General features: G+C 35.1%; 1 protein-coding gene across 11 annotated transcripts in view; it reads right to left on the bottom strand.

The window, feature by feature from the left end:
• Nucleotides 1-24,445, bottom strand: part of NAV3 (neuron navigator 3) — a 946,218-nt gene that overhangs the window by 221,676 nt on the left and 700,097 nt on the right. For all 11 annotated transcript variants that reach the window (XM_021923304.2, XM_031651088.1, XM_021923300.2 and 8 more), the window contains one exon: nt 23,201-23,384. In XM_021923304.2, the coding sequence (XP_021778996.2) occupies nt 23,201-23,384 (184 nt within the window). The remainder of the gene's footprint in view (nt 1-23,200; nt 23,385-24,445) is intronic.

Here is a 24,445-nt window from a genome sequence, read left to right as displayed (position 1 = left end):
ACATAATGCGATTTCTTCAAGGCAATCTCTTCATCAAATGCACCAGTACTATCATAGATATTGGAAATTTGCCTACTCTTGTCTCTTAAAAAATAAAACTAGGCCGGGCACAGTGGCTCACATTGGTAATCCCAGCACTTTGGTAGTCTGAGGCAGGTGGATCACAAGGTCAGGAGTTTCAGACCAGCCTGGCCAACATGGTGAAACCCCATCTCTACTAAAAATACAAAAATTAGCTGGGCCTGGTGGAGCCTGTAATCCCAGCTACTTTGGAGGCTGAGGCAGGAGAATTGCTTGAATCCAGGAGGCGGAGGTTGCAGTGAGCCTAGATAGCACCATTGCATTCCAGCCTGGGTGACAGAGTGAGACTCTGCTCGTAAAAAATAAAAAATTAAATAAAGAAATAATAAAACTAATACATTTTGAAAACACAGTGTGTCATATGTCACCAAACCAGCACCAGAAGTGTTGTAACAGGAAGTCTATTATTAACACAATTAATAGAGACAAATTTTCAAAGATCTATATTACAGAAATACAATAATAAAAACACAGACAGTGGAGCACTTAATAGGACAAATGACCCAATTTCTTTAACAAATAAATTGCAAGAAAAATTATGAAGAGAAAACTTATAGAGTCTTTTAAGAACTTAAAACCAATTGTAATGTACAGAAGCTTATTTGAATTCTGACTCAAATAAACAACTGTTCAACTTTATGAGAAAATTGAGAAAATTTTAACACTAGGATGTTAAATGAAACTAAGTAATTAATACTAATTTTTTAAGTGTGATGATTATGTTGAATTGTTGAAACTGGCCTAAATGACCCATAAAATTGATGTTATAATTTCTTTTGAATAAATATAGAAATTGATCCTCACAGTTAAAATTTGAGCAACTTACATTTGTTTTATCTGAGTTCCTTTTCTCAGGAAACTGACCATTAGGCCTCTCAGATAGGATCAAGAAACTGAAACTTACCAGATCACCACATCTAGACAATGAGATGCCAGGCCCCTCATTTGTCATGATTACTTTCTTACTCATTGCTAATTCCTGTTTTTCTAACAGATGACCTATTTCCTGTTGACCAACTTTTCTTCCTTACCTTTCCCTAATTCCTGCTTTTCCACATGTAGCCAGTTCCTTCCCCACTACATAAACCCCCCGTTTTAGTTGACTGGAGAGGTGAATTTGAGACTGATCTCCCATTCTTGTCAGCTGCAGCAACTGAGTAAAGTCTTCTCCCTTGGAAATTCTTGTTATTTTAGTGATTGGCTTACTGTGCAACAGAGAGCAGGACCTAGACTAAAACCCTGGTGTTTGAATAATATTGTAAGTATATTAAAAAATAAACTCTATCTTTCACAGATATATATTTAATTTTTTTAACAAAATGAGGTGAATAGCTGATTTGAAATAGTCAATAGTGGAATTAGGAGCTTGGAATGGTTGGATATGAATTTTAAAAAAGGTAAATTGTGAGGTGATAATGATTAAGTCAGATTGACAGATCGATGAGAAATTTAAATGGAATTCAGTATGTTTTTAAAAAGCAGAATAAGAACTATACTTATTATCCTCTCGAAAGTAATTTATCTGCCAAGTATAACTGCCACAAATGCTTAGTATATAAAAAATTGTTTATGTTTGATTTATTTATAAGGCAACTTCACTATTCCATGGATCTATTTTCCAGTATAGAGAATAAATATTATTTCACCAATTAACCCATTGGTCTTATCAATTTAATGATTTTTGTCCTTTATTTTTCATGATCTCAGCTACTAACAGACTACATTGTACCAACTGCATTTCTAAGAGGCACCTAGTCAAAAGTCACTGGCCTTTCTACATAAGTGTCTGCCACTCTCAGATGTTTATAGATCAAGGAGCATGGACTCCTTGGACTCCTTGGAAGAACAATTTATTTTTGTTTGTTTGTTTGTTTGGTTGGTTGGTTGGTTTTAGCTAGCTCTTTAGCTTCCACAGGAAGCCCAAAGGGCAAAGTGTTTGGTTTGGCCTAATACCTAATGTTTATGAAATATCGTGTAAAGGTAAAGGCACTGTACACACGTGTATTTATGTGTAACCTAGTGAGACATTTGTTAATTGCTGGTTCTAATTATAGTATTACTGCCATCCTGTTTTTATGTCCTTAGTAACTACACTTAAATGTCTGTTGCCTCTCCCTGTTTTTGTCTTTTCATCTGAAAAGAAATCAGAAAGAGAGTAAGGGAGACTTAGTTGAACGTTTGCAATGTTGTCTAAAAAAATAAGCTATTACTGTAACCTTAAAAATCACTGGTAATCTAGGGTGGACAGAAATATCAAATCTTCTGTTTCAGTATGCCTCTACTTTTCTCTCATTATTTTTCTTTCAAACTGTCACATAATCAACCTCTCCCCATTTCTCTCAATACTTGTTTGATCTAACTCAAAATCTTTCTCAATAGCTCCTTTATTTTTCTTAACATTATTGTCTATGCCTCCCTGGACAGCAGAAAAACATTTTATTCTCCACAGTGCTATTGTAATGCCATTTCCCAGGCTTCAAGTTTATAACATACTAGTAACAAACAGCCAACTTGCCGAGTCCTAGTAAAGCAGACACAGGTGACACGTAGACACAGCTCTCAGGCAATGAAGGAAAATAAACTGAGTCAGCAAAGCAGTAAACTAAGGGCTTTTAGATGTCTGAATTGAAGAGTGCATTTTTTTTCTGAAATCCTGTATGATTAGACTCCTACTAGCTTTATGGGTGGGCAAAAGATGTCAGAAACAGAAGCACAAAAGAATTAAATATTTTGACGCTCCCTGTGGATCCTACTAAAGGAAGTATGTGATCATCATTCTAGTAAACTGGAATATCAAGGAGCTGCTTTTTATTTTTCCCAAACATGGAAGGGAAGAAGAGAAAACTATACACAGTCAACCATTTTTAAAGAATGGAATTTATCTGGTGATCAAAACACAGCAGGATCCAAACTGCCAGAGCTTCCTATTTCCGCTTCAGTGTAAATCCTCATGTGGAATTATGAAATCCATTTATTATAAGGAAAAAAAGCTTCTTAAGGTAAACAGGGCCGAATCTGTGGTTACCCATTTTTACTAACCACTAGAGCCTCACTACTCAAAATGTGGTCTGTAGACCAACAACACTGACATCACCTGGGGCTTGTTAGAAATATAAAAACCTCAGATCCCATCTCAGACTTACTGATTTGAATCTTCATTTAAACAGAATCCGCAGGTGATTCCTATGCATAATAAAATTGGAGATACTGTGCGCTACAGAATATCCACAGATGTCTGGAAGGAGAATACTCACAGTTTCTAAAGTCAAACAGCATATTCCAAAATCTCAAGCCATGCCTCTTCTCCAGATGTCAGCAACCCCCTTCTTACAGACTTCATCATTTTAGCATTCCTGACACAATAGCCACATCTCCAGCTATTACTTCTGCTTCCCAAATGCAGGTTCACTCAGTCACCACCCACAAAATTTCATGCTGTTACCATAAATATTCTAAAAATTATAATCCCAGATATAACAGACTCCTTCCTTCTTTTATACTAATTGTATATTTCAAACCCCAATCTCAATCCTAAACTTCAGAATCCCCTTTCTGAATATCTCCTTGACATGTCTTGACATGTCTTGATGGTGCAGTAACTAATCAGGTTAAGTATCTGTCTCCTAAACAGACTCTGTTGTTCTCCAGGGTAGGAATTACGTTCATTTTTGCATTCTTATTCTCTATCATGGGGCTGGTATATGTTCAATAACGAAATAATTGATTGATATTTGCTGGGCGGCATTTTCAAACGATGGCATGTTATATCCCCACCTTCTAAGCAAGGGAACTTGTTCCAAGAATGGAATTATCAGAAGTATGTTAAAGGAGGGAACAGACAGACACTAGTCATTATTACATCCTTATTAACTGGCAGCAAATAATGTTTATCTTATTCAATCCTCACAGCAGTCCTGCAAAGGTTATACTATACAACCAACTGACAAATATGAAAAATTAAGTCTTTAGATGTTAACTCGTGCACTTTACACATTTTGTAAATTAAAGTGCTGAAATTTGAACTTAAATTTGTTAACATTCCATAAGCTGTACTCTGTTCTCTTGTACCATATTTTCTGTATAAATTATCAGTCGAAGTGTTTTTATTGCTCCATAGATTTGTGAAGATTTCCAAGATATTGTAGAATCTGAATATCATCTCTGTAAGTATCAAACAAATCTAATTTCAAAATATACCATTTGACATTCAGAGAAATAATATTAAACAAATTCAATCCACTTTACATAGAAATCAAGAGTAAATAAAACAATTTTAAAGGTTAAAATAATTATAGTATTTAATCAACTATTCTCATAGTCTTATGAGCAAATATTATTTAAAACTTTTAGCAATGTTTTATTCAGGAATAATAAATATGGAACATAATTTATAATTGGCCACTCCCACATCCATTACAGACATCACTAATCAATCATGGAACTGTTTTTCCTACTAATTTCTATGGTAGCCTCATAATCCTTGCAAAGGATTCAAACAGCCCTTATTTTTCAACGAGAATTAGAATGAGAGTTAAAATGTATTTGTATCTGTTCTCCATGCCTTCAATACAGTTAAGAAAATGTTAATAATTTCATGTAAGATTTTTGTAGACTATTTATGTTGTAGTTATTTTAATAGCAGACTTCCATGCAAAATGTGGTTATATATATGTATATATGACCTCATTCCTTAGTTTAGTTTTCAACCTCAAGAATCAAATTTTCTTCAACATAATGCACATACAGAATTCTATAAATCACCAAAACATAATACCTTAACCTCATATAATGTATCAATTTAACTCTTTGGATAATATCAAGCTTCTTGCAAAAAATCTCAGCTCAGGAAGTTGATATTTGAATTGTTTCAACTTATGCTTATTTATTGTGGTAATTATAAATATTTTTAATTTTCTCATTCATTCTACAAATATTATTACTATTATTATTATTATTATTATTAGAGATGGAGTTTTGCTCTGTCGCCCAGGCTGGAGTGCAGTGGCACGATCTCAGCTCACTACAACTTCCACCTCCCAGGTTCAAGCAATTCTCCTGCCTCAGCCTCCCGAGTAGCTTGGATTACAGGTGCATGCCACCACACCCGGATGACTTTTGTATTTTTAGTAGAGACGGGGTTTTACCATGTTGGCCAGACTGGTCTCAAACTCCTGACGTCAAGTGATCCACCTGCCTTGGCCTCCCAAAGTGCTGGGTTTACAGGCATGAGCTACCGCGCCCAGCCCTACAAATAATATTTTAACACCTAGTTTTTTTGCAAGTAAGAATCTAGAAAGCCCTATCAATTTGCTAAGGAATTTGGTCTTTCTTATGATTGCAGTGAGAGACTACCAAAAAAATTTAATTGCAGAAGAAATACTAAATTCTCAGATTAGATAGATCCTTTCCTTTAGATATGTAAGAGTGAGGAAGAAATGAGGTTGGGAGATGTTAACAAGGCTGAAAACAGATAAAATAGGAAATCATGGCTAAAATTCAGGCAGGATTTTATATAGGCCTGAATGAAGTCAGAGGCACAGTAAATAGAAGTAAATGATTAAAATAAGTTAAAATAGTGGACATAGGAATTGAAAGAAAGGGAAGAATCTAAGACAAATCCTGGGCCTCTGACTTGAGTTGTTCTGTGTACAATAAAGTTATATAGAAAAGAGAGTGGGAGGCCGGGCGTGGTGGCTGAGGCAGGCGGATCATGAGGTCAAGAGATCGAGACCATCCTGGCTAACACGATGAAACCCTGTCTCTACTAAAAATATAAAAAATTAGCCGGGTGTGGTGGTGGGCACCTGTAGTCCCAACTACTCGGGAGGCTGAGGCAGGAGAATGGCATGAACCCAGGAGGCAGAGCTTACAGTGAGCCGAGATCACACTGCTGCACTCCAGCCTGGGCGACAGGGCGAGACTCTGTCTCAAAAAAAAAAAAAAAAAGAGTGTGGGAAAATGAGGCTGAACATCCCTTGTATAGTGTATGAAAAGAAAATTCCAACTCAATGTTATGTCTAAATACAAAAAAAAAGTGGAGAAAGAAATAGAAAACACTGGGAAAATGGATATTCAGGTGTGACTAATCCCACCGTTGGAGTGCTGACAGAGTGAAGAGGCCTCTCTGATCTTATTCTAACGATTCACTTACAAAGTATATAAATACTTTTGGATATTGAATTAATGAATAAATAAGAAAGCAGCTTCACATTCCTAAGGTTTCCAAAGTGGCACATAGACATAGCTATTGAGAAACCAAACTTAGTTCAATGTTCCTCTTATTCTGATAAACATGAAGATTCATTTATGCAATTGTCCCATTAATGAATCATTGAAAAGACTTTTATTGACCACCTCCGATGTACAGGCACTGTGTTACAAAAATTTGGAAGGTTAAAGCGTACAGAGGTTACTGTTTCATTTGGAGAATTATAACCCCTAAAGCCATGTATACTAACTAATATTATTCATAAAAAGTATAGGCTAGGCGTGGTGGCTCACACCTGTAATCCCAGCACTTTGGGAGGCCTAGGTGGCTGGATCACGAGGTCAGGAGATTGAGACCATCCTGGCTAACACCGTGAAACCCTGTCTCTACCAAAAATACAAAAAATTAGCCAGGCATGGTGGCATGCACCTGTAATCCCAGCTACTTTGGAGGTTGAAGCAGGAGAATCGCTTGAACCCAGGAGGTAGAGGTTGCAGGGAGCTGAGATCACACCACTGCACTCCAGCATGGGTAAGAGAGTGAGACTCCGTCTCCAAAAAAAAAAAAAAGTGTAATTTTATATTTAATGGAAATCAAAGTCAAGTTTGGAAAGAGAAACAAAAGCATTTTGCAGATGTGAAGAAATGATAGATGACATTATTTATCTTCTGTGAATTAATACGTTGAAATGCCAGTAGTAAACATCTAATACATTGGTTAATAGCAAAGAAACTACAGCCAGCTGCCCTACCCAGATCTCAGCTCAGCTGCTTTGTGCCTAGTTTCTCATCTGTTAAATGAGGATGACAGCTACTTAAAGGATTTTGTGTGTGTGTTGTTGTTTGTTTGTTTGTTTGTTTGTTTGAGACAGAGTCTCGGTCTGTCGCCTAGGCTGGAGTGCAGTGGAGCTATCTTGGCTCACTGCAAGCTCTGCCTCCTGGGTTCATGCCATTCTCCTGCCTCAGCCTCCCAAGGAGCTGGGACTACAGGCACCCGCCACCATGCCCAGCTAACTTTTTTGTATTTTTTTTTAGTAGAGACAGGGTTTCACTGTGTTAGCCAGGATGGTCTTGATCTCCTGACCTCGTGATCCACCCGCCTCAGCCTCCCAAAGTGCTGGGATCACAGGCGTGAGCCACCGTGCCCAGCCCCTGAAGGTTTTTATGAGGACCAAATCATAGATCACTTAGAAGGGTGTCTGATAAAGATAAGTGCTATAACAGGTTTTAAAAATGCATACTTGACAGTCTCTGGAGGCTCTGTAACTATTCTAATGAATCCTGTGTGAATTTTAGCCACTATTACCCTGCACACCTGCACTTGGAAGTCTTTCTAATACCACATCCCTTGGTTCTCACTTACCACTGTTGATGTTACGTTATTCTTACTTGAAAGCACATAAGCATGGCTCTTTCAGGACAATGGCTGAGCTTTTAACTATGGCTCTTGATCTCCCAGTTTGAAATTACTTTGGGATTGTGATTTCTTGAAATCAAATACAATTAAGTCTCATTCTCCTTCAAAATTTTATGGATATTATTCATTATTCTCGCTTCCCAAAGTCAACAACGTAAGTCCCACAGGACTTAGCCCAGCAAGAAATCATTAGAAACTGTCCCAATAAGACACCAAAGAACCAGCATTCCCAAAACAGCATACACAGGGTGAGCCTTTCAAAACATAAATCTCAACACTGCACAGAATCCAAAAGTGCCTTAAATTCAGGACATAGTGTGATGCAGTGATTAGATGAATATATGTTCAATATAGTTTATTTAATATTTCAACCAGAATTCTGTATTTCATTTGTATCTAAATTTCAGGAATAATTTGAAAGACAGGAACAAAATGTCTCAGAAGACGAAGTACTTCTCAATAGAAAAACAATTTACACTTACGAATTTAGCAAAAAGATACCATAACTCAGAACACTGCAAAACAAAAAGAACATTCTCTCATTCTCCTTGTTTGCTCACTTCACCTGTAACTGTTTATGGTCCCCAGAGTTTTGTGTTGAGCTCTCCTTTCTTTCCCCTACCTTTATTCTCTTTTCCTGAGCTATTTCTTCCATTTCTACTGTTTCAATCAATAAAACATAGCTAAGCTAATGTTCCCAGATCTGTAACTCTGGCTCTGGCTTCTCTCCTAGGCTCCGGAGCCACATACTAGTCACCAAAGTTCCATTAAAATCTTAAACCTAGGAAGGCCAAAGCTAAATTTTTCTCTCTCTGCCCCCCTCCTCTCATCTGTTTCCACTATAGTATTATATTTTCTGTCTTACTGAAATACATGATATTTCAATTCATCAATGAAAGTAGAGGCATGATGATTGTCTTTTACCCTTACTTCCAATCAGGTACCGAATTCATTGTTCCAGTCTGACTTTCACATCTGCAAATATTAAAATGCTTATTCTCTTGCCACCAGAGCAGGGTCCATCCCTATTCCCCTGCCCAAAGCACATCTTTTCTCTACCCTGTCACCAGGGCAATATTTCTAAGTTATAAATAGTCTTATTTTTCCTCTGGTAAAAATTTCTCAAAGCAATTTTACTTTACATTTAGAAATAAGTCTCAGCTTCTAGGCGTAGAGTTCACAACTTCCACAAACTGACCTCTGCCTGTTTCTCCAGTCTTCTCCCTCATTATATGCTATGACAATTTTAACACAGGAATACAATAAACTCATTGATCATCCTTCCATTGAGAGGTGAGATCTTTGTGCTATCCACCCATCTCTTAGAGTCTGGGCTTGAGGCTGCTGTAACCACTAGAACTACCATGTGAGAAGTATGATGCCACTAAGGGTGTCATGCTGGAGTGGCCGTGTGAATTTCAGTTAAGCTGCTAGACCTGTGAGTCAAGAAATCATCTTGGAAGTGGATTCTCTAACCACAGATATTCTGTCTCTCACCAGTTTGTGACATCCCCGCCATTCTATCCTTCTCCATTGCATGTCCTGGACATAGTGGAGCAAGGACAAGCCATCCTCTTTATGCCCCATCTGATTCCTTGGCTTACAAAATCCATGAGCATCATAAAATGGTTATTGTTTTGTGCCGTCAGATTGTGGGATGCTTTTGTAAAGCAGCAATAGATACCTAGAACCCATTTCTACTTTAACTTTCTCCTCAGCCAAATAACTATCGTTTCCTGAATGTGAAATGGCATTTCCTTTGTCAGTCCCTTCATATGTGCCCTTTCCTCTAACTTTGATCACTGAGCAACTTGTGCTTTGTTCAATTACTTAACATGTCTATTAAGTGATCTGCTAAAATATCTAGGTACTCTATAAGATTGTGGGTGATTTGAAAAGGATCATCACTTTATCTTAGCCACATATCTAACGTGTCTCTTGGCTCATGGTGAGGGCCAATTTATTTGTGGAAAAGTCACATTTGAACTTTCAAATCACCAGTGGAAAAGAACACAAGGCTCTAATGTAACATATAAAGGATCAATAGCAACAAATCGTCTTTCATTAAGTCATATGCTATGCATTGACTCTGCCCAAGTAGACAGTAGCTGGTTCATCAAAACCTAAAAGCCAGGTAGAAAACAGTAATTTTTAAATGGATGTACTTAAAAAAAAAAGTAGTTGAATAAACTATATTTATGAGAGCAAAATAGAACGTAAGGGCAATCTTTCATATTACATAGGTTTTTATAACTCTTATTATATTATATATTTATAACTCATATATAAATATATATGTATTTATAACTCTTATCTATATTAAGAAATTTTATAGAAAATCATTTTAGAATCATCCTTGTTTCTGGCCCTATTTACCCTCAGTCTTGGAGTCAAATAAACACATCACAAGAGAAGAAATCCCTATTCAGAATCCCTATATAGTGAGACACATAGTACTCTTGATTCCCAAAGAAAGAGAAAAGCATGCTTAACTATGATATCACATTCATTTTTTCTAAAAGCATCATTCACAAGAAAACATAGAGGAATATAAAGAAACAAATCTCAGAGTATAAAATAAGGGATTTTTTGGGTTTGAGTTTTAGTGGGCAATTTTTACCTCCCAATTTTCTCTTCTATAATACAGTATTATGTTAAAAAGACAGAAATTATTTCCTTTCAAATTCACTGAAAATGGCTTGAGAGAAAAATTTGGAATAAAGTACCCAAAATACACTATAATTAAATGTATTTTTTAAAGTTTTATGCTAAGAAATTTTAGACAAAAGAATAAACTTTAAGGACAGTTAAATACATTCACTAAGGGTTTTTAAGACAGAGATAGATGGAAATAAATTTCTTTATATGTCCTATGATTGCTTGGGATAGAAATGAAACCATATATTCAGAATTAAGATTTAAAGAGCTCCTTAAACTAAATTCTTCCTTTAATATAAAGACTTCTGCAGGATCCTTGTGCACTGCTATAAAATGATAACTAACATGCTATTAGCACTAAGAAAGATTTATTTAGCCACTTCTGCAAATATATCTTTGGTACCTCAAAACTATATGTGGTCCTTAAAAAATATTTAAGGCATTTTGCAAAAACTGTCCTCACTGCAGAGTATATCATAAAATATGGTCCCCTTTTGCTAAGAGTTCACTGAAAACAGTTATTGCCTAATCCATAAATAAGTCAGAAACAGCTTTTATCCACATGTGTTTCTTTTTAGTAACCGGGTGGCTGAAATATCATCTGAATTGCATTTGGGACAGGTTACTGTGATAACTTATCCTATTAGTGAAATACGGTATGAAAATATGTTATAACCTCTGTCTTATCTTAAATTTCCACAGATAGTTAATAAGGCCACCTGCATGGTCTGCTTTTGTGAGATCTCAAAACAGTAACTAAAGAGGCAGAGGCCTGTGTAAGACATTACAGCATCAAAGTCTCTTGCTCTTTTAGGAATGTCAAACTTCAAGATAAAGGAGAATTCAGGAAATGAGGCTCATATTTCTTTTTCAATTTCACCATAAATTAGATTTTCCAAAATGCTGTTACACATAGCTCAAAGTACTACTCTACGATGCTGTTCTGTGGATGTTTTCCTATTTTCAATTTTTAGTATGGAGTAAAATTACATCTCAATACATTCAGAGCTTCATTCCAAAAATTCATTTGAATGCAACCACCTTTAAAAAATCGGACCTTGAATACTGGTAGAAAAAGTTATTTTGTCAAACTAAAAATTTAAACTAACTTAGGCAAAGACCACACAGATCAGTGAAAAATCAGATTATTTAATACTTCTAAATACTTAAAAAGCATTGTAGTCATCACAAAATATGTTAAATTATTTCTTAATACATATGCTCAGAAAAATGACTTTTATTACATTTAAAAGATGAATATCTATAAAGTATATGCAGATTTGTGAGAAAATCTATTCTATCAAGTCCTTATAATTGGGCTGCTCTCCATTTACTGCAAAGCAAATATAATCATCAATACAATCATAATCAAACCAGCCCAATTGTCCCATAGAACTGATGTTTATGGTTTCTTTTGAATAAACATAGAAATTGACCCCTCCAGTCTTAAAACTTGAGAAACTTACGGTTGTCTTATCTGAGTTTTTTTCTTGGGAAACCAACCACCAGGTATCCCAAATAGTGTCAAGGAACTGAAACTTATCAGATAATTATATCTGGACAATAAGATGCCAGGCTCCTCATCTGTCACGATTGCTTAACTGACCACCTGCTTCCTGTTGACCAACTCCTCTTCCTTATCCCTCCCTCGTTCCTGTTTTCCCACACATAGCTACATTTCTTCCTTGCCATATAAACCCCTAATTTTAGTTGGATTTGAGACTGGTCTTCCTTCTCCTCAGCTGCAGCACCCAGTTAAAGCCTTCTTCTCTGGCAATACTCATTCTCTCAGTAACTGGCTTTCTCTGTAGTGCACAGCAGGACCTAGACCAAATCTCTGGCATTTCAGTAACAATGTTAGTAAGCAGTGACTGGGGTCACAAAACATCTCTGATGGGTGAGCATCGGTCTAGAGTCTGCCACACAGCAGAAAGAGAAGGCTTTTTTTTTTTTTTCTTTTCACATCTTATGAGACTGAGAGCTCAATCAGAAAGAGGGAGGAACTTGGGATGGTCAGAACTAGAAGCATAGAAAAGGGAATATAAAGAGGTGTATGTTGAAAGTGTGCTCTTGACTAATGGTTAAAGTCTCACAAGCAAGACTAAGTTGCTGAAACATGCAAATCCCCTAAATCTAATTCCATGCTCACCAAGTTATCTCCTGATTTTCCATGTAGACTTGGCTACAGAAAAACAACCTAACGATCATACTGACATAATTATTATAGCATATATATATATGGAGGAATCTCTGTGCCCAGGCTAGAATGCAGTGGTGCAATTATGGCTTACTGCAGTTTTAACCTCTTAGTTTCGAGCCATCCTCCCACCTCAGCCTCCCAAGTAATCAGGACAGCAGGCACACACTACTACTTCTGGCTTTTTTTTTTTTTTCTGTATTGTATTCTTTTGTAGAGAGCAAGTCTCACGGTGTTGACCAGGCTGGTCTGGAACTCCTGATCTCAGGTGACCTCCTGACTTGGCCTCCCAAAGTTCTGAGATTACAGACATGAGCTATCATGCCCAGACAATTATGATTTTTGAGATAGCTGCAGTTTTTATTATGTCAGTAATTTGAAAAGTTATTGACTTATGATGGAAAAAAGGTCCATAATTATTAATATGTTTTCTACTGACAACTAACCTCAACTTTTTGAGGCTGAAGTTCTGAATGTATTGAGATGTAATTTTACTCCATGTTGAAAATTGTAATTAATAAAATCAAGTTATTTTCTTTTAACATCTTATGAGACTGAGAAATCAATCAGAAAGAGAAAAGCATTTGGGATAGTCAGAAGTAGAAGCATAGAAAAGGGATTATGAAAAGTTAATAGTTATTGACTTTATTAATTATAATTTTAGAAATTTATTCAAAATTATATATATTGACTTTATTAATCTGTTTTTTATAAAGACTAACCTTAAAAAGTTGAGATGAGGTTAGTCTTTAGTAGAAAACAGATTAATAAATTCAATAGCTATTGACTTTAATAAGTTTTGAAAACTTTTGAAAATTTTTAATAAATTTTAACTTTTTGATGTTAGTCTTTAGTAGAAAAGATTAATAAATAATTTCGTATAGTATAAAATTATAAATGAAATAATTACATATATTATCAGTGCTCTATTTGAGAAGGAAGTGGCTCATATATGCCAAATACGTAGTACCTCTGGTTGGAATCAAATTTCTAGTGTTTGGTAGAAAATATCTAACTAGGCCATCAAAATGTCCTGTGATAAAATTTTAAATAAATAAATCACAAATTAATTATCATGAGTCACAGCTCTATTATAATAACATTTCACATCTTAAAAAAGATTTGATAGGACAAATAATGGCTCACCATTGTTTTTATTGACATATTTATGGCAAAAAGTATTTCTTAAGTTCTTAAATTAAGAGTTAGTCTCATACTTTCAAATGTATTTATATTCTCACAATTCTTTTGGAAAGATAAAATACAATTATGATGTTTTTATTTTATACCTAGAAAATTAAGTTTAATTGATTCTGATTTAGTTAAGAACAGTAAAACTAAGAATAATTTTTTTACAAACAAAACTAAACCAAAACCAACTATCTGAACATAAAAAGCAGTTTAAACTATAATAACTGAATAATCCCAGAAAAAAGACACCAGTATACAGTGATCCCTTGGTTTACTTGGACTCATCTCCCCAAACTATCATAAAATGAGCTCTGGCCCTTATTCAAATTATCTACCATTTTATGCATCAATTCAAACAAATATCAACTTTCAGATAGGCCTTAACTAGGGAAGAATCAGAGTATATTACTTGATTCTGAAGAATATGTATACATATACATGTATATATATATACACACACACACACACAACTTTTAGAATCAACCTATACTAAAAGATTGGAACAATCAGGTACGTGTACAAAATAGATTAATCATATGAACGTTGGTAACAAAAAATAAAAGTGCCAATAACAGAGATTGGAAATTGTCAGTGGATAGAGGAGAACGACACCGTAGTTTTAATATCCAGGTTTTACAAAATCAAATACCAAAAGATATTCTACAGGTGATTGAAAAAGAAATAAAGATGTTATTCCATTACATAAAGGTACAAAGTTAACCAACAAAAGAACTAAAGATAGTGGAGTATAACTATGTTAGTAACACTCCTAGAAAGACTTGCCTATATTTGCTATCTCTTTTTTTAACTGACACATTAAATTGTGTATCTCTATCTGTAATTCCTCCCTCTCATTCTCTTTTGCACAGATTTCAATCAAGTTATCATAGCAACTACCTCACTGAAAGAGCTCTCATCCAGTGCAGAAGCCATAGGTCACTTCTCAGTTCTCATCCTACTTACATGCAACATTTCATGTAGTTGACATTCCGTAAATAATGGTTAGAAACACAAACTCTGTACTAGATTGCCTTGATCCAATATACAGCCTAGTCTCTGTGAAACTGTGCAATTTAATTGATCTTTCCATTTTCTTTATGTCAAAATTAATATTAAGAATACAGTACAGGCCGGGTGCGGTGACTCACACCTGTAATCCCAGCACTTTGGAAGGCTGAGGCAGGCAGATCATGAAGTCAAGATCGAGACCATCCTGGCCAACACGGTGAAACCGCATCTCTACTAAAAATACAAAATTAGTTGGGTGTGGTGGTGAATGCCTGTAGTCCCAGCTACTTGGGAGGCTGAGGCAGGAGAATCTCTTGAACCCGGGAGGCGGAGGTTGTAGTGAGCCGAGATCGTGCCTCTGCACTCCAGCCTGGTGACAGAGTGAGACTCCATCTCAAAAAAGAAAGAAAAGAAAAGAAAAGAAAAGAAAAGAAAAGAAAAGAAGGAAGGAAGGAAGGAAGGAAGGAAGGAAGGAAGGAAGGAAGGAAGGAAGGAAGGAAGGAAGAAAGAAAACAGTACGTACATCATAGGATTGTCATGAGGATTGAGATGGTAAATGTATGTATAAACTATTTAGAATGGTTCAGAAGGGGCTCCAATATAAGTTATGACTATTGATCTGTCTCTCTATTGAATACTTTATGCAGTTTTTATGCTTCCCAGGACATCAAGTTCTACTATTCTTCCTACTTAACAGGCTAACTCTTTTTGGTCTCCTCTGTCAGGTCTTGCCATCTCCTTGATCTCTAAACATTGGTAAGCTCCTGATCCAGGGCCTCAGTTCTCTTCTTCATCTATGTACAGATTTTGGTGACTTAATCAAGTCTAGCCTCATAGCTTTTTATTGTTGCTATATGCTTATTTTTTCATGATTTTTATCTATAGGCCTCATCTATCCCTTAAACCCCAGTCTTGCAATTCCAATGGCCTCCTCAGTATTTCAGATATATCTCACAGATGTTTCAAAGCTCACATGACAATAAGTGAATATCTAACCTTCTCCCTACCAAACCTTTCCTCACATTTTTTTTTCTTCATTTCAGCAAATGGAAACACCGTCTTTCCAACAGCTAATAATACATTGATAACACACAGTCTCCCATTTTAGCCTCCTTTTTATCCATGCTACAATCCCCTTTTTGTTTACCAATTTCATTACAAGTCTATCAGTTTCTTCTACTGACATTACCTTCAAAACGCATTTGGCATTTAACTTCCTCTCTGCACCTTCAATGCGATAGCCCAAGCTTTTTCCACGACTTCTTGCTACCACCTTTTCCCTACTACACTCTATTTTCAATACAGCAGACAATGTGACCACTTTATTTATATGCCCGTTTATGTTCCTCATGGCACATACTATCTTCCACTCTCTCCAGGAATAAAAGCCAAAGTCTGCACAATGGCAACAGGGCCATACTAATTCTTATGTTTCTTCGAATTATAACCTACTCTTCTTCTGCCTCATTCCGTCTGATCCAGTCCAACTGGGATAGATGTTTTCTCTTATTGAAGAAAACCAGACAGGCTCTTAATTCAAAGTCTAAGAGCATTTCTTCTCTCAGCCTGAAACGCTCTGCCCTGAAATATTCACCGACAACATTCTCTCATTTTCTTTGCTTAGTGTCATCATCTGAATGAGGACTTTCCTCGGTCCTCATTAAATTTTAATTAGCAAAAAAATGGCTCTCACACATCTGATTTGCCCTTTTCTGATTTGTTTTTCTCCATCATCAGCTGTCAAATTACTGGTAAATATTTTAATTAATTTTGTGTTATCTCCAATCACTAGAATGAAACCTTCAAGACAGCAAATTTTTTAAAAGTCTCTTTTGTCTTCTGCCTATCTCCCGTGACTAGAAGATTGTCTAGAACATACCACGTACTTAATAAAAACTTGTAGAATCAATTAATGAGGGTGGGGAGAAATAGAGAAGTGTGGATCAAATGACAATGATCAAATTGATGAACAGAAACTAGTGGTAGAAGCATTTTATTTAGCTACATGGAAGTAACTCCTAAAAAAAATACCTAAAGTAATTAAAGGGGTTATTCTGCTTATTTAGACTGGGCATACAAAGGACTGAGCATTATTAAGCTATTTTAGTGGAAATATTGTTACTTTAAAGTATTTTCATATATTTAATAAAACTTAGAAGTGGAATGGGCAGACTTGATTAGAGAAAGAAAAGGGAGAACAGTAATGAGGTTGACTTAAGGTTTTTAATGTGGGTCAATGTATTTTATTACACATGTGATATGATCTTCAAGTGAGAGAAGGGAAGATGGAAATAGCTGGTTTGAGTGTCTATTATATGCTATGTTATGCTAAGTAAGCATTTTATACATAAACCATTTCATCTGGTTTCCTCAACACCCTTATGAGAAAGTTGCCACTATTCCAATATTAGCGGAAGAACACTAGGATTTGAGCAAGTTAAAATCACTTGGCCACGCCACTCCACTGGGAATTGGCAAGCAGGATTCCAACTCATACTTGCCTGACTCTGAAATAACTAATACAGAAGAGGTTTAATCTTTACCCACATAAAATGCATCCAAGAATACTGACATAGCGGCTGGGAATGATGGCTCATGCCTATAATCCTAGCACTTGGGAGGCTGAGGCAGGCAGATCATCTGAGGCTAGGAGTTCAAGACCACCATGGCCAACATGGTGAAACCACATCTCCACAAAAAAATGCAAAAAAAAAAAAAAAAGCTTGCCATGGTGGTGGGCACCTGTAATCCCAGCTACTAGGGAGGCTGAGGCAGGAGAATGGCTTGAACTCGGGAGGCAGAGGTTGTAGTGAGCTGAGATTGTGCCACTGCACTCCAGCCTGGATGACACAGCGAGACTCTGTCTCAAAACAAAACAAAACAACAAAAATACTGAGATAATATCTAATTGTTATGCTAAATATATTTAAATTTTTAAAAATTGATTACTTGGCTAATCAAGTCATTATCACTCCAAATATAGTGAAATATTTTCTTGTAATGAAGTTAAGAAACTTAAAACCTGAGTCCCACCTTTACTGTAATATAATCTTCATCTATAACAATTGAAACACCAGTGTTAGAACATAACAAAAGTATGTGCACGTGCACACACAAACTTTCTCTCTTAGTATTACATACTCTCGGTTTCCAAATGCAGTCAATTAAGAATAATTTCTTTCTCTTCAATTATTTCCCTCTAGAGATAAAAAGATCCTGCTTTAAATAACGATTTATAAATATCCCTCTTCTTTTATGTTTTTGTTTTGTTTAAAGTTTAATTGATTAACTGACTTTCTTAAAGAGCACACTGTAGGCCACAACACAGAACTGCGTTAGGCAGCTAATTGAAGCCAGGTTCACAAGGGCTTAAATTACTAGAGCCTTCCTGTCATCTTAAATTAAACTGCCTTATATACTTCTCAAGATTTATAACCTTTGGCCAAAAAGCTGTAAACCATCTCAATTTCAGAGTGAATCTCCCAGAAGGAAATAATGTTTCCTGGAAAAGATACCCTGGAAAGCAAATGTCCTCTATGGTAAGAGGGTTCCAAAAGCAACGTGTGTGGTAGGGGTCACAGGAACCTTGGAAAAGGACTGCAAGGGAACAGACAAGCCATTCAGAAAACATATACCCGGGGAGTTCACAGTTTAACTTGTGAGTCCTGTAAGAGCACGTTCATCTTAACTGAAAATGGACACATTATTGATTTGCTCCTACAAAATCAAAAGCAGAAGGACGTATGATCATCTGCAGAGATCATAATCTTTCAAGTTCCCAAAATAATTTTTTTAAATTCAGAAAGATGTATCAACACTGGCTTTGCCACCTCTATCATCTATCTATGTAATCTCTGACCTCTACTTTCACATTCAATTTTCGTCTTTTTACATGTTTCAATTGTATACTACATAAACTATTCATGTGATTTAAAACCACTATCTGTGAGTTGGTAAAATTCATTAACTATTTGATAATGGGAAGGAAAATCATTTAATAATCTGGTCAAAAATTAAGATAAAAGCATGTATTTTAAGAAAAATCACATCTTTTAAAAAAGCTTTTAGCAAATAAAAAAATTATCTTTTACATGTACTATCATCCTAACACTTTGTGTATAACCAGGTCAGTACATAAGAAAAAACAAATTTCATTTTATATTTTTTTCACTGTAATGTTTTTACCAGATATTCTTAGGAAAATCATGCATTCATTTACTGAGTATTATTGGCTGGTATGTGCCAGGTACTGCATAGGGTTGAAATAGGATTTTCTTTTGGCTTTACTGTCAACTAGAACTCTAATTGTCAAAATGCAACAGATGAAAAAGTAAGGTTCACAGAAATAGCCTAGGATGAAAATGAATTTTATGAATTTTAAAATTATAGGATTTATTTTTACATTGTTTCCTAGAATAAGCAAAGGGATTTCCTTCTTCTCCCCAATTAATACCTGTGAAAAATAACTATGATACCAACCTTTATGTAAGATTTTTTTAGCATTTTATATTGAAACACTTCTCATATTTCCCCTTTTGGTTGGAGAGAAGAATTTTTATCTACCTTTTTCAAAATAAAAAGAAAATTAAGAAATATAAAATGAACTAGTTTTATTTATCATATTAAATAAATGCAAATAAGATGCTTAATATTTTGGAATATAGCAAGATGTTGAATCTTTACTCACATAAAGTTCATCAAAAAATAGTGACATAGATAAAATATCAGTTTTATATTAAATATATCTAAATTGTAAAGAATTGATTACCTGGTTAATCAAGTCTTTATCACTCCAAATAAGCCAAATAATTCCTTGTAATGAATTTAAGAAACTTAAAATCTGAATCCCACCTTTACTTTAATCCAGATCCAAGTCCTGGCAGTCTGATTCCAGAGGTAAACTCTTAATAATTAGAGCTCCTGGTGCCGGTTGAGCAGGACACACATGCATGCACACTTGTGCACACACCCACTCAAGCTCACATACAGCACGTGACCCATGCCCCTATAGATACATACACTCAAAGGTGGAGAGGCAACTGAGAGAGTAGGAGAGCAGAGTCTGTTACTCTATTCTTTCCCCTTGGTTCATGTTTTATTTTTTCTCCTGTGTATTTCACTTGTTAACCTTTAAATCCAAATTTCTGTTTAAATGAAAGCTATTCAAATTGAGTAAAAACATCTGGAGTTATTTTCAAAATAGTAAAATCAAATTAAAAATTATTAATGGATAAAATAAATGTTGTAGAAGTATGTAGAATTATGCCAATTTACTTTAAACAAAGAGAATAAAACAGAAACACTTTTACTGAACTGAACCAATGTGCCCAAAGAAATGTTCGTTAGTCTACAGAGAAAAATGTAAGAACATTTTCTGGCCAAATATCCAGAAAAGTATAGCAAGTTGACATTTAAACTGTTTACTCGGAAAGAACTTTGAAATCAATAGAAAGGCATCATAAATCATGATTTATGATTCACACCTCTAGCAAATGAAGATAAATTTGTCATTAGGAATTTTTCTGCATTAATTATCTTGGTTCTAACACATAGATACTATATTACATTCCTATGTATATTATCATTATGGCCTTTTGAAAAATGCTTTAAAAATATTGATTGCTACAGGTAAGTCCACATAAATTCTAATGCATATATTAATGTGATACACCAAATCTATATGAATAAAAATAAGTATTAATGTCTTAAATATCATATCCTTTAAAACATGTAACAAATTCAATTACAAGTAAAACTATTGAAAGTAAGACTTGAACTCTTCTATATTAGGGTCCTGAATACTACTTTTCGTAAAGCTGTTACTCTAAAAACATTTACTAAATTATATGTCAATTCAAAAAGTAATTAAATCCAGAAGAAAATTTTGCTAAAAGTCTCCCTCAGCCTTAAAGGACACTGTTGAAAAGAATACTTTTCATAAACTTGCAATGAAAAATTGAGACATCCTTCCACAAAACAGTATAAAAACCATGAGTATTACACATGGTTTTATATTTTAAATTACCCCATAGTTTCACAACAGTATGTATATCCAGCAAGAAGAATAGGAAAAGAAACAATTTCCTAAAAGGGTCATATCTACCAAGAAATTCTGGGCAAGAAATTCTTGACAATAAATTTCACATGGAAGATACAGAAAAAGAGTGAGGTAAAGCAATGTCAAATGATATTCCGTATCACTTCCAGAGTCAACATGCTTTACACAAAATAATTTTGTTTCCTTTATTTTTTTAGCTACTCTTCTTGTGTCTTTTTTATTTAAACTGCTTAAACCAAACTCTAGTAATATTATTTCTGGCACTTTTCAGAATCCATCTCTTTGTTCCAACCATCCACGCAAAAAATAATAATAATAATAATAATACATAAAACATGATGTCATCCACTTTCTTCTTCTCTATGCTTACGAAAATCCAAGAAACTTATCCTATAGAGATTTATTTTTCACTATGAGTCTTGTACAATCTCACCTGATATGACCAAAAGCCAAGATGAGCTTAAAGAGCAGTCAAATAGCTGCATTATTTTATAATAAAATATATCCCCCATCACTTCATAAACTTTATATTATATGCTGTTTTCAGTAAAACTATAGCTTTTTTTAAATTCATTTAAAAATTCACTGATGAATGAAAATCTTCCAAAGGGAATAGAATTTACATGGTTATATAGAGAAATAAATATTGTTCATTATGAAGTAACAAACAAGATCCATATGAGAGTTGGGTAATAGATGAAAGAGAGGTGATTTCTGAACAATTGAACAACTGACAGTAAGTGGGAGGTGGTTCATAAATGTATTTTGGAACATCATTTTAATTGTTTGAGTCATTTCTAATTACCAAACTCAAGGTTAGCTGAATGTTAGTAGGTTTCAAACTTGACTTCTAAGGTGGACAAAGTTAAATATTTACATTTGTTGACAAGTGTTTATATTTTCAAAGACGATGAAAGGGATTTTCATATCCTCTCTCCTTAAGAAAAATAATCATAACTATTTATGTAATAGAGCTAACTAACCAATACCCCAGTCATTGTTCAGGAACAAATATAGTAGTTTGCATGAAAGTTGTTAAGTGAAACTTCATTCTGTGATCATTTATTTTGACATGTAAACTATGTTAGACTATAGTCTAAGTTATTCCATCAAATACTAATCTAGTTGTTGCTATGTAGATACTTTGAGGAAGTCATAAAATTCTATAATCAATTGACTTTCAGTAAAGTTTATTTTAGATAATCTGAGTGATCTTGATTCAACTAGTTGAAAGAAGGTTGTTTTTTTTTGTTTGTTTGTTTTGTTTTTTTTTTTAAGACGGAGTCTCGCTCTGTCACCCAGGCTGGATCTTGGCTCACTGCAACCTGTGCCTCCCGGGTTCAAGCAATTCTCTGCCTCAGCCTCCAGAGTGCTGGAAATACAGGAGCCTGTCACCACACCTGGCTACTTTTTGTATTTTTCATAGAGACAGGCTTTCACCATCTTGGCCAGGCTGGTCTTGAACTCCTGACCTCGTGATACATCCACCTCGGTCTCCCAAAGTGCTAGGAATACAGGCATGAGCGAGCCAGTGTGCCCAGCTGACAGTTTTGCTTTTCAAAAGCAGAACTGAGGCTTCCTTGAGAGGAGAAATTCTACCTGTGTACTGCAATTTCAGTTCATGACAAGAGTTTTAGCCTGCCCTCCCAGCTGGGCTGCCCTTCAGATTTCATACTTGCCTAACCAGAATGCACAATCATACTAAACCAATTCTTCACAATAAGTCTCTTGTTATATATCGTTTGCTTGCTCAACTCCTCTAGCTGAACACTGATGCAATTCTAAATTGGAAAAAAAAGAAAAAAACACACAAAACTAATAATGGAAGAGAAAAGGAAGTTGCCATGATTTGGGACACTCTACCCAGGCTGTGTCTACATATGCCAAAAGACTCAAGCCAGACAAATAATACATGTATGTGCATATACACACACACACACACACATCAAAAACACTATGTTCCCAAACCTCAAACTCCTATGTTTAACAGACCTGAAATTTTTGAGACTTAATTAATCAAAAGTATCAATGAAAGATAACTACACGACAGGAGACTAGGACTCAGTAGCACATTCTAAATACTGAAGTCATTTGTAGAAGAAAGTAGCCATGCCACATTACTTACACCAAAGACATTTCACACTGTGATACAGAACAACAATCTTTAGAAAGCAAAAAAAATATGTCACCCAAAACATGATAGACGTTGCTTGTCCAAGCAAAAGAAGAGTGGTTTTAACTTCCATTACACAAGTCAAATAATCCCATCACACTGATACAAGTACATGAGTACGTTTTTCAAACTCGTGGACAAGAATTTGTTAAAAACAAGTTGTATCTACACAAACTAATTGGAAACACATTCCCTACTTCCTTTCCTTACCTGGACTGCATATCTTGTTGGGTTTTGGCCTGGCCAGCTTCCGATGGAGGGGAAGCGTGAGTAACTCGCTGCTGAAGTTCCACCAAGGACTGGTAGTACTGTTGTTGATGGTGTTGTTGCTGCTTGTAGCGAGACAAACTGAAAAACAGCCCTAGAATGGCTTTTAAGTTTCCATTTCTTATTTCTGTATGAAATGAAAAATACAAAAGAAGCATCGTATGTATTCAGTGTCCTTTTTAACAAACTCTAGATGCAATCCTCTTGAACTAAATCTGTGAAGGTAGAGATACAACTTAATTCTCTCAGTCACAGTTGAGTCACAAACAAACCTGAATTTCTGAAACATGTTAACATTTCCAAATACCTTGGAATTTCAGGGAGAGAATCAAAGGATAGAGGGTGAAAAGAACAAAGCACGCTCAGAAGTGATATTCTTTGCTGACCTTGAACTACAATTTTTCTCAAGTTAGCTGCTGCTTAGAAATAAATGAACTCTCTCTTGTGCTAACCATTTGATGTAGCACGTTGTTTTCCTCACAAATATACACAGCTGTTGCCAGTACAGCAGTGGCTACGAACTGCAGAAGGAAAGCCACTGAAATGTTGGTTGTCCTGCATTTATAAATATTGATGACGTGGGTGCACCTTGTAATACCAACTGGATTCGTTGCAATCAACTTTCTTTCTAAGTCACCCACTCACCAACTCATTTATACATATTTATGTATGTATATATCTTCCAAATATATATCCATATATATCAAAATATATATGTGTGTATGTATATTTCCAAAAAACAGACATAGTATCAATTATTAATGTTCCAATTCTTTTATTTTTAATTTATGCTATATATTAATAAATAATGAAGATTAGCTTATGTTAGATAACATAATTGAATAAGTAGAAATCTTTGTTCTAACAGATGAAGTTCCTGTGTAAGATTTTCAAATATTGAATAAAAAAATTAAATTCACAATGTAGGCTACACATAAGCCTACATTTTTCTCCTGTAGTTACAACTTAAAAAATAGGAAAAGAGAAGGAAGTAAAGCTTGAAAGTAAGCTACACAACCTGTAATCATATTTTAAATAAAACTTACTGTTGGCAATGAAATACATCCTCCTCTGAGATCAAGGCTTTATGTCCCCTTTTGGAGTTTAGGAAAATTAACCAACTCTTTGGATTTCTTGATCTCTGATGGTTTATCATATAACTCAAACTATGCAGTAAAATAATTAATA

The sequence above is a fragment of the Papio anubis genome, chromosome 9 (genome assembly GCF_008728515.1).
Source record: "Papio anubis isolate 15944 chromosome 9, Panubis1.0, whole genome shotgun sequence".
In the NCBI taxonomy this organism is placed as follows: Eukaryota; Metazoa; Chordata; class Mammalia; order Primates; family Cercopithecidae; genus Papio; species Papio anubis.
The sequence above is the reverse complement of the archived record's forward strand: the minus strand, read 5'-3'. Positions and strand labels throughout refer to the sequence as shown.